The 12,683-nt window shown below is 31.4% G+C and overlaps 1 protein-coding gene across 6 annotated transcripts in view; it reads right to left on the reverse strand.

The window, feature by feature from the left end:
- The window catches only part of dgat1a (diacylglycerol O-acyltransferase 1a), a 32,761-nt gene extending 21,485 nt beyond the window's left edge, over positions 1-11,276 (reverse strand). For 3 of the 6 annotated variants that reach the window (XM_042745170.1, XM_042745168.1, XM_042745172.1), the window contains exons 1-6: positions 10,889-11,275; positions 8,160-8,247; positions 2,613-2,653; positions 1,338-1,423; positions 1,116-1,168; positions 64-169 (exon numbers count right to left, since the gene is read on the reverse strand). In XM_042745170.1, the coding sequence (XP_042601104.1) occupies positions 64-169; positions 1,116-1,168; positions 1,338-1,423; positions 2,613-2,653; positions 8,160-8,247; positions 10,889-11,085 (571 nt within the window). In that variant the 5' untranslated portion in view covers positions 11,086-11,275. Of the gene's footprint in view, positions 1-63; positions 170-1,115; positions 1,169-1,337; positions 1,424-2,612; positions 2,654-8,159; positions 8,248-10,888 lie in introns of all 6 variants that reach the window. The other 3 variants (XM_042745169.1, XM_042745166.1, XM_042745167.1) reach the window with 2 other exon arrangements.
- Positions 11,277-12,683: the final 1,407 nt, after the last annotated feature.

A 12,683-nucleotide genomic window follows, 5' to 3' on the forward strand; every position in this document is an offset into this window, starting at 1 on the left:
GAAATCAGCTTTTTCCTGTAAGAGTGAAGGTTGAAGGTGTTAGTGTGAACATGTCTGTGATACCTGGGGTTATAGAGGTCAGGATGAGAACTGTACCGGCCGGGACAAATAACAGAGCTGCAAGATTGATGCAGTGAAGGAATGTTCCAGTGCACTCTGAGATGGTGCCCTGAAAAAAAAAAATTACACAACTTTATTAAAACCAACCAGCAATGAAAACACTTGTGCTAACAGATATACATTTATCCTGCAATAAATAATGAATCTCATGAAGAAATCCAGGTCTAGATCATATTCCATCTCCACTACAAATGCAGATTATAAATGTAAAATAAATAAATAAATGTGAAAAATGTTATGTGAAATTATTAAAATGTTTTTAAATATATATTTTAGTTTATTTTTTTTTTATATTTTACATTTTGTTGTTTTGTCAGATTTATTAGTTATAATAATATTAAGATATATATATATTTCATAGATTTTGTATTTGTATTTTATATAATATATTTTAATAATAATCTGAATTTATATGGTAGATTTTACATTTATATTCTATCATCATTTAATTTTAGTTAACGTTTTAATAATTAAGTGTTTTGTCATTTTTTATTATTACTATTATTTTTTGTTTTTAACGTGGATCTATATAAGTTTTAGTTTTTATTTGTACTTTATTTAGTTTTAGCTATATTTAGAACTTAACTTTAAATGAAATGAAAACGAGAAATGTTGCAAAACATACTTACATAGGCAAAATAAAATAAATAAGTTTGTTTATTCACAAATAACAAACATTTTATAATTTATAGAATGTTTTTTTTTTGCATTAATGAGAATGTGATATTTTCACATAGCAATAATAATAATTGGATAAAAATGTGCTTAACTGTCATGTGAATAATGTCACAATGCAAAGAAAACCTTAAAGGTTAAAAAGAAAAGGAGTTGTTTTATTTATACTTATTATTTACTTTTTTTTTTTTTTTTTTTAGTTTTGAGGTAAAATGTGATCTGGACATGTTTTTTTTTTCTGGATTCTATGATTCACTCTTCAGTGTTACTGGTTATATAATGTCTGTAATCACACAGTTCATTCCCAGCATGCAACTCACCACGGAGAGCTTTCTCTCTATGTACAAAGCTGCCATTATAAAGACGTTGGAAACTGCAAAAGCAAACAGATTAGACACGGCACATTAAACTGAGTATGCATGGAATATAGACGTGGATTGTTATGCATGACAGAAAGTGTAAATGTGGTGTGAAATGATGTCTTCAGCTTGAGCTGATCTGCATGAATCTGCTGTAGGTCACAAAGCACACACTCATCATACCAATGATCAGGCACAGCGCCGGCCAGCTGTACGGGTCCTTCAGGAAGAGAGAGATGATCTGGATGGGGTCCACCAGAACGCCATATCTGAAGACGAGAGGAGATCATGTCATTAAGATGCATTTCTAATGAAAAACTGCACATTTTAATGTGTTAAGTAAATAGTGCCTACAATTTTTCATCATACTGTATATACATAAATTCATGTATATAAATATATAATTATATGAATATAATTTGTTGATTTAAATCAATAATCAATAAAAAAATTCATTTATAAAATAATGTATCAAGTTACAAATGTGTTTTTTATTTTGACATTTATACACACACACACACACACACACACACACACATATATACACACATATACACACACACACAATTTTTTATATAACATATATTTTGTATGCATGTATATAAATGTATCTATATATAATTTATAGATATTTATATTAGAATTTATAAATTTAGATATTTATCTATATATATTTATATATTTAGAATAATTTTTAGTATATAAAATCATTACATATATTTATAATAATTGTATAATTTTATTTATAATAAATGATACATTTATATAATAAAATATAATAAATAATAAATTATAAATTTTAATATTTATAATAATTTATAATAATTACATAGTACATTAAATCATTATATAGAGAAAGAGAAAGATTTTTTCATTGTGACATGTATAGATAGATAGATGCAATGCAATGCAATGCAATGCAAAAAAAAAAATTAATTTCAAAAAATTTAAATTTAAATTTTACAGTTTTTATAGTTTAGCTCCATTTTATTTATACAAAAAAAAAAAAAAAAAAAAAAAAAAAAAGTATGACTGTATTGCTATTGTTGTTTGCTATTAAAAGCCTCACATTTGCTAATGCTAATGTTGAATAATGTTGATTAAGAAGTGAGACTGGGCTAAAAAAATCCCAGAAGCCAAAGCTCGTGCATTCAACACCTGGTAGAAGCGCCCATCAATCTGGAGAGTTTCTTCATCATTACTACAGTGTTTTTGTATTGAGGGACTGGTAGAGGGATTAGAGAAATATATGATTTTCTTGATAATTGTTTTTGCTTTTTAAAAGTAACAAAAGACATGCATTTAGTTCCTGCCGGGCACAGTCATTATCTGTCTCATTCAGACGCTTCAGCTGGATCATTAGCCAGAAATTAGTGAGTCACTGAGCGTGAGAAATCAAATTAGCATAGCCGCTTTATTTATGAATTAAGCAACAAATGATGTTAATGATATACTTACTTTATAAGGTTCTCCAAGACCAGCCGTGCATTGGACAGGACCTGTAAACACAAACAAATAAACCAATTTAATGCATCTGCAGCTCATTTGTATCCAAGCCTACAGGCAAAACTAAAGGAAAACAAGTTACACTGGAGGAGAACTGATGTTTAACTTTATAAATAGGATTATTCGGATGGTTTTGTCACATTTGTGTCAATTTGGTAGTGTATTTTTTATCAAGAAAATGCAATATTAAGCCTTTGCTCATCTGGATGATGTGTCAATAAAACATTTCTGGTTGGATAATAAAACCAAATGATTATTTTGTATGTGAATCTGCTCTGTTTAAAGGAACAGTTCACCCAAAAATGAAAATGTGTTGAAAATTTACTCAGGCCATCCAAGATGTAGGCTATATTAGATGAGTTTGTTTCTTCATTAGAAAAGATTTGCATTCCATCACTTGCTCACCAATGGATCCTCTGCAGTGAATGGGTGCCGTCAGAATGAGAGTCCAAGCAACGATGCATCCCCGAGCCAGTTGAAAATCATAAAAACTTTGTTTACAGCAGTAACCAAGGAAACACTGTATCACTGCTGTTCCAAAAGCGGCACCTGCTGTCAGAGAATGAATTTGCATCTCATATCTTCCCGTCTGCTGTTTCTGTTTCTGTTTCTTTCTTTTTAAAAGTGATTTGACATATTTCAATTTTACATAGAACTGTGCCGCATTTTGACTGAGAAATAATAAAAAGACCCCATTTCATTTATAATTTGTCTTAAATCAAATTTGGTTAATAAAATTGTGAGAAAATCATATCGTGAAATCATTAATGTGAATTATATCGCATCGTGACTTGAGTGAATTTGTGTATTATATAGTTTTGTGACTTTTACTTGTGTGGATTACTTGTGCATTATTGTGATCTTTTTATCAGCTGTTTGGACTCTGATTCTGACGGCACCCATTCACTGCAGAGGATCCATTAATGAGTAAGTGATGCAATGCTACATTTCCCCAAATCTGTTCCCACAAAGAAACAAACTCATCTACAGCAATATGAATTTTGAGGTGAACTATTAGCATATGTACCCTCTAAAATAGAAAGACTGGTGTGTCTTTTCAATGATTGTGTTGTATTTAGTATAATATTGTTTTTAAATATTGTCACTAGCAGAGAGCAAAGTCTACAGCACAACAATATAAACAACCCCAGATAAAACACTCCAGTATGATAGACGCAGCTGTAAACACATCTGACCTCTGACCTTTTACAGCAGTTTTCATGCTTTAGGTTTCTGCGCTCGTATTTCAGACTCAGCTACTGAAAATGAACTTCTTCTGAGTGTTACATCGGCTTTATTTAAACTAAATTCACTGTGATTTGGTCATTTTATTCATTAAAAGCATAACAAAGCACCTGAAGGCTTTAACTTTTAATCAAAACACAAGGCTGGTTCAAAGTCTGTTGATAATTTACGACAGAAGAGGATTTGCTGAAAGACTTTCTCATTCCAAAGGCCATATGATTAGATTTGAGTCGGGAAAGCTGCCAGACTCAACCCTGACCTCATTAAAAGCATTTTGCTAATTGATTTAGCACATAGATCCATGCTATGGTAATTGCTTAAAGGCTGTGGGACTCCGGTTCATATCAGCACAAATACACACACACAAGCTCTTTTCCACTTGCCATTGACTTGAACCCTCAAATATTTAAAGGCCTAAATTTAAGATTTATATATCTGAATTGCATATAAATTTTCCATCTATTTGGATTACAGTTCTACTTAAACCAATAAACGTAATGTGGTGCATATTTGTCAGTCATACATTAATGAAATGGGTCAGATTTCTGCACTCAAAAATCATGGCTTAGTTTATTATTAACTATTTACATCGATTCTATTGAAATAATTATATTTTCAAAATGCATTTATTCAAAACAAGCTATATTTAATTAGTAAAGATGCGGGAGACTGAAACAAGTGGGATTTATTGATGATAAACATAAACCTGGTTATTGTGCATTTGAAACACATTCAGTTTATTAGTACAATTAGAGAAATCTGACCCGTTTCATTTATGCATGAACAACAAATATGAATCAAATTAAGTTTGTTAAAACTGTGTAATGCAAATGGATGGAAATTTTGTAGCAATTCAAATACATACTGTACATAATATTTGTTGAGTGAATATAGATTAATATAACCTTTGATTTTTAAGATTTTGAAAATTATATAACAATGTTTTATTTTAATTTTTAATTCTTTAATGAGTGAAATTACTCTAAAACTATTATAAAAGACCCATGAAATAAAAGTACAACATAAAAGAATTAAAGGAAAACACGCACACACACACACACACAAATTATTTATTGTAAATTATTCTACATATATATATTGTAAAAATGTACGTTCAAAGTTGTAACCTGTAAAGATTATATATATTTAACAATAAATTCTATTTTACTTTTCTAATTTTTTGTTTTTTTTTATGTGTTTTTTTTGATTTTTTTTTGTCTGTTTTTTAAATTTACCAGCAATCTCTGAGTGAAATTGTTTCTACACCAAATTTCTTCACTGTACAAAAATACAAGCAATTTGATTGTGCAGAAAGACAGACATTTCCATGGTAACAGCAACCTGATTGGTGGATGTTTTCAGCAATTAAACATTTACTGTAGTGAGATATAAGTATTTTGTTAGTGTGGATTTCTATATAAAATATTGTCACTTTAAAATCTCCAAGCTCTGTTTTGAAAGGTTTATCGACTATTATTAAAAGTGTCTTTCTCTGTGGAGAAACTAATAAGAGTTTGACTTTCAGGACCCCGCTGTTGCTCTCCATCTATTTCCTCCAGCTGAAATCACTGAAATCACTTGATTTTGATATTTATCTATTTTTTGATTCAGAGATTTTTAGGATGTTGCATGGTTTTTATTGTAAATTAATATTGATTAAAAGCTACATCCCACAGAGAGCATCAATGCGATGGCGTTTCAAAGCGAGGATTAATATTGGTTTCAGAACTGTGATTTGCTTTCCGTGGCTTTGAAGATGCTGCTCCAGTTTCTCAGCGGTTCAGGGTGAAATAGATGTTTATTTTTAGAGGACGGGTGACATTTTTGAGCGTTCATTAAAGTAATCCCAGGAAGTGTTTGATTTTTCATTACTGCAGAGGGGAGGAACTCTAAGACTTTGCCGGTCGCTCTGACAGACTGAGATTGACTTGAAGGACGGTTTGTCTTTTGATTGACATATCATCATAAGTGGCGTCCCTGTAGCATTAGAGTATACATCCTCAGCATATTAAATGTCAGAGTCATTGACACTGTGTTTATAGCCTGCCGATGGAGCTGGCAGGATCTGTTAGTGGGCCAAAGGTCACTCTAGGACAGCCAAAGGTTTTCAGCAAAACACTTTCCAATCTCCAGTGAGATTTATTTTATGCAGCTGCTATTATGGTATATATATATATATATATACACACCCACACACACACACACATATATATATATTATGGTATCTTATGATATTACCAGGGTATAGGTCCAATAAACAGCCTTGTTAACTAAAACTAAAACTATTAAAAATTATTTTTGGTAAGTAAAATAAAATACAAATATTAGATGACAATTTGTAACTTAAAAAAATATAAAAAGTTACCATGAAAAAGTAACTGAAATAATTTTAGGTTGAAGATGTAGAATAATGAACTAAAATAAAATAAAATAAATATTAGATGAAAAACTTTTACGTTCACAACCACTAAGTTTAAGTTGAGTACTAAAATTACTATTATTACTACTTATATTTTTATTTCAACTAATATTGAAATAAAAATACATTAAAGCTAAATAGAAACATTTTAAAAAAGGCAAAATCACATAACAAAATTACTAAAACTTAATCGAAAATCTAAAAATAAAAGCTAATTTAAAATATTTACAATATTGTAATATTATATAATTAATACTAAAATCAAACTGAAATAAAATAAAACATAAATATTAGATGAACAAACAAAAATGTTGCTTTGGCAACTACCTGAAATTAATAAGTTTAAGTTTAAAGTACTGAAATGACTACAAGTGAAATAATAATAAATTAAAGCTAAATACAACTAATAAAATAATATTTAACAAAATGACAAACTAAAATAAACTGAAAAGGATAAATATAAAAATAAAACTATAACATTATATTATATAAATAGCACTTAAAATAACACTGCTGATAAAACAAGTAATTTTTGTTAGTCTTGCTCAGCAGACGAGTCTGAAATCTCTTTGACACTTAACACGAAATGAATGCATTAAACCTCAAACAGCGACTAGTAAATTACGCCATGCTGCTTCTCTTTAGAGGAAAAACAAACAGACAGAGAGAGAGGGATGGGTGGGAGAGATAGGAGGAATATGGGTTGTATTGTTTGGTTTGTTGTGTTTACTCAAATGTGGGAAATCTTGAGTTAATTTTGTTTAACTTCTGTCTGTTTGTAGCTCTGTTTTCTTACTCTGTAACTAATACGTCTGGCATTGTGCTGCGTGTCATATGATTATATGAGACCGGAGCCGGGAATAAAGGTCAAATTCTCACTCAATTCAATCCTATTGAGTTCACAATAGCCCAGAATGAACTTGACGCGTATGACCGCGATGAAGGGCAAACATAGTCTTTTTGATCATTCAGGCAAATGCATGGTCAATTACTAGATGTTTCCATCTAGATTTCATTTGTGTTGTTCTAGAGCATCTGAGGACAAACACAGGGAAAGATTCCAGCAGAAGAGAGAACAAAAATAACCAGTGTGATAAGACCGAAGGCATTCAAAGGTCCAAGTCCAACTGGGTGTCAGTATTTATGTTCAGGTAACAGCGAGGGCCTAAACATAGCACTGGCACAGTCAGCTTACAATACCAATACACTTCAAAAAGTCTTACTTTTACACGCTTTTTCAAACCAAACTGATGGTTTTCATGGAATAATGGCTAGAATGTGGGTTCTTCATGGTAACAGATTTGGAGAAATGCAGCATTGCATCACTTGTATACCAATGGATGCTCTGCAGTGAATGGGTGCCGTCAAAATGAGAGTCCAAACAGCTGATAAAAACATCAGAATAATCCAATGCACACCACTCCAGTCCATCACTTAACATCTTGTGAAGTGAAAAAGCTGCATGTTTGTAAGATTAACTTTCTTCGGGCTAAAATTCTCCAGTGAAAAAGTCAACTCGTCTGAATCAGGAGAGAAATATGCACAGATCAAGTACTGTTTACAAGTTAAAATGCCTCATTGATGAATTTGTTTCTTATAAACATGCAGCTTTTGGCTATACAAGATGTTATTGATGGTGTGGATAACTTGTGGATTATTGTGATGTTTTTATCAGCTGTTTGGACTCTCGTTCTGACGGCACCCATTCACTGCAGAGCATCCATTGCTGAGCAAGTGATGCAATGCTGCATTTTTCCAAATCTGTTCTCATCTAGAGAAAACATGGATATTTTATGGACATGTAATATTGGACATTACATGTGCTGGAGACTCACCAGCATGACCACACACCAGTTGAGGACTCCTCTGTAGTTGCTGTAGCCGCTGTTGGAGCTGAGCAGCGACTCCTGCAGCTTATGGCAGCTGAAGAGACAGACAGAATGAGTCACGCAGTAGTTGATGACATGCTTTCTACCAATAAGTTGTGCATGTGCATTTCTGGTCTGATATAACAGCTATTAAAGGCTTCAGACTACTGTCCAGAAAAGTATTTGGACACTTAAAATGTCTAAGCGCCATTGCATCATAGCATCCCTGACACTGAGTTTATACTGTAAGACACTGATTGAGAACAAATACATGTTGAAATGGTTGATGAAATGCCAGAGTTTGAGCAATCTCACTCTTAATGTGTTTGAGTGTATGAGGCGTGACTGATAAAGGTTATTAAAGATTGAGGTCATGTTGATCTTATCGGTTTTATCAGCGATTTCATTTGACAACCGCTCATTACCAGGAGTGGCTTTACCTGAAGAGAGCTACATCAGTGTTGTTCAGGTTAACTAAAATGATTCAAATACTTCTGAAATAAAGCTGAAATAAATATAAAGAAATTAGAAATGTTGACAACTAAATGAAATCAAATGAGCTTAAAGTACTAAAATTATTAAACTTAAAATTCTAGAAGTCTATAAATTAAACAATATTTATATTAAGTGAAAAATGAAAACAAAAACAAAAAATTAGAAAGAAGTACCAAAATTATTCAACCTAAAAAATAAATCAATTTATACATTAAAATAATTTAAAATATAAAAACAAAATGACAAACACATAACAAATGACTAACTTGAACTCAAATTACAATAAAAACTAAAAGTATAAAGATAAAAGCTAATTCAAAATAATAATAAAAACTATAACACTACACCTCTTGTGTACTTTTATATACAGTATACTGCAAATGGGAAGATTATTACCTGAAAATACCAATATCTGTATTAAAAATATGCATTGTACAGTATATATTGCGCAGGAAGCAGTATGCAAGTTGTTCTGAACGTGTTTGTTATGGTTTTTGTTCACGTCATTAAAAACCTAACTGAGTTTGACACGTGCATGGAAAGGAGAAGCAGCATTACACAAGATCTTTCACTTCCATTCTTGGTTTAGGAGGCTTGAGGAAACACCATGATTAGCCTTCAGTGCTTTTAACACACTGGTCACCGCTTCAAAGCCAAGCAGACCAGAGTGACCCATCAACTGAAGCCAAACACTGTACAGTAAGTGACTGGCTGCTGCTGACCTCCATAAACTTTCCTGCACTTCTTCAGTGTGCACATGAAGGTACAAAGCATTAATTAAACTTGTGTAGTTACTACCAAATGCTGAATGTATGAGTAACTGAATATGTGCTTACAGAAAATGTTTAACAAAACTGAAATCCATATGTTTGTCATTGGTCGCAACTAGAAAATAAACATATGCATGGATGTATAAGAATTTTACATCACTATATGAAAATATGCAAGTTGCAACCAGGCAACTTAGATATTTTGCTTTAAAAGTGCACTTGTGCTGTCTTTTAAATAAATGCACTTGCTTTGGTATTGTGACAGTGTTATTTTTATGGTACAGTACATTATGAAATTACACGTCCAATAAACAGTGTTGTTATTGTTAACTAAAACTGTTAAAAGTAGTTTTCGGTAATTTAAATAAAGCTGATTTTATTTATTTATTTATTTTTTAAAATATGAACATAAGATGAAAAACTTAAACTTGAAGAAAAAAAATTAAAAACATTTTTGAATTAGAAGGTTGCGTTGGAAAATAACTGAAATAAATCAAAGCTGAAGTACTAAAATGACTAAAATGAAAGCTGAAATAAAAATAAGTATAAAATATAATAATTATCACCTAACAAAATGACTAAATCTTAAACTAAAATTAAAATTGAAATTCAAAATTTGAATAAAAATACTACAATAAATAGCACTGCCAATATGCCTCTGCATATGTTCAGTATATTATACTGTTACAGTGTTTATATTATAATATTACTATTATAGTACCATATGTGATATATACCACATATGAAATTACCAGGGTACGTCTAACAAAGTGATGTTATTGTTAACTAAAACTATCAAAAAACTATCAAAACTATCAAAAAACAGTGTTAATATTATAATATTAATATTATAGTGCCATGTGTGATTTATACCATATATGAAATTACCAGGGTACGTCTAACAAAGTGATGTTATTGTTAACTAAAACTATAAAAAAACAGTGTTAATATTATAATATTAATATTATAGTACCATATGTGATATATACCATAAATGAAATTACCAGAGTACGTCTAATAAAGTGATGTTATTGTTAACTAAAACTATCAAAAAAATAGTTTCCATTAACTGAAATAAAGCGGAAATAAAATAAATTTAAAATATTAGATGAAAAACTTACAAATGCAAACTAAAATTATAAAATGACTAAAACTAAAGTAAATAAAGATCAATAGAAATAATAATAAAATAAAATATAACATTGCACATACCAAACCTACTTAAAACTTAAACTGAAATTCAAATGATAACTGAACATATTGAAATAGTATTGCATAAATAATAGTAAAATTAAATGGCATAGGCCTGCATCCCTGTGCATGTGTCTGTACAGTAGCCTGCACAAGCATCGCTCTCGCTATCTATCTAGATTCTAGACATGCTGCTAATATATCATGTCAATAACATTATAGCTGAAAGGCATAATTCACCTGAAGGCGTCGTCGCCAGCATCGCGGTGATTATTGTGTTTATTCGCGGGTGTTTCGTGCCTCTGCTCTTTCTCCTTCACCTGTCCGCGGAGCGTCTCTGCGCCGCCGCGCTTCACCTGATGAGCTCGCACCGCGTCTCCGGCGATCGTTGTCCTCCGCTTGTGCTTCCCCGAGCCCTTCTCGCTTCTGTCGCCCATGTTCGCGGTTATAATCAAGCAGACCGACGCGTCGTTTCTGTCATGTTCCTGCCGTTTCACCGAGCTTTGATAGCAGCGCGCCGAATCGAACCGGACGCGGCGTGTCAAGCCTTCCGCGCTGTGCGAGCTTTGCGCAATGAGCGCGGCGACACCCAGATGCACCGTGGCACAGTTTACTCAATCATAAACTCACTGCTCGCACTCTTTTAAAATCATTTCCACCAATTGCCAATAGTTTGTCATAAAACACATTTGCTGTCATTCAGTGATTGGCGTTTATAATAAACAACTCTGTGTTTCGTTGATGATACAATTATATATAAATATAATATACACAAATAGTTAATTAATTGCATTTATTGTTTTAGCTATCCAAAGGATACACAAATATTAATTTTAATAAGTTAAGCCTTGTGTAATGTAGACACAAGTTCATGTTACAATAGTGTACGTTTTCCGTTTAATATTTGCCCTGTTTGTTGTATTTTATGTGCTTTTAAGAAAACCATATCAAGAAATATCCTTTGCTTTATCTCTGATATGAGATATTTAGATTTATTGCACAGGATGTCCTGAGATTATAATTTTTATTTTTTATTTTTTTTATCTCATAATGTTGTAATCCAAATGATTGTAATGATGATCATTAGTAGTACATTTAGAAGTGGCAGTGTTATTATTATATTAAAATGTATTTATTTTATATTTTATAATATTATATATTTTATGTTGGTAATTATTATTATTTTTGAAATTATACTCATAAATAAATAATATATTTTCTCTCTCTCTATATATATATAATATAATATAATACGTGAAACTTGAAACCTGAATTTGCGGCTCAGTTAGTCAGTGATATATTACATAACTCATGTAAATACAACCACGCCGCATGGGTGTAGAATCACGTTTGAAATGAACCAATGGCGTCGAGGCTCGGCATAGACTAAATACTTGGGGTTTCAGGTCTGACGACATCACGCAGGCGTGGTTTGATCGCAAGGTCAAGGAGCATGCGCAGTTTACACGCTCCGTGTGAAGCCCGCGAACGTATGACAGCGGCACGACCTGCGGAGATCTTGAGTTCGTCTCATTTTCGCGCATTTCAAACAAGAATGACTATCAAGTCTTACATTAAACAGTGGGGAAAGAGGAAGACGACGAAGAAGAAAAAACTCGTGTGGCACATTGATAATTAAATTGGGAATATATTTCATATCACCGTTGGTCTCTCTCTCTCTCTCACACACATTTATATTATACTTTTATATATTTATAATTTTTATAGAATTGTATAACATGTCATAACATTATACATTTCTAAAAATTTACATATACATTAGTATACATATACACACGTGTGTGTGTGTGTGTATATATATATATACATATATATATATATATACACATATATACATATATATATACATATATATATATACATATACATATATATACATATACATATACATATACATATATATATACATATACATATATATATACATATACATATATATATATATATATATACATCAGTCTTCAGTGTCACATGATCTTCAGAAATCATTCTAATATGCTAATTGAATATGCTA

This window comes from Cyprinus carpio, chromosome B19, assembly GCF_018340385.1.
Source record: "Cyprinus carpio isolate SPL01 chromosome B19, ASM1834038v1, whole genome shotgun sequence".
Taxonomy (NCBI): Eukaryota; Metazoa; Chordata; class Actinopteri; order Cypriniformes; family Cyprinidae; genus Cyprinus; species Cyprinus carpio.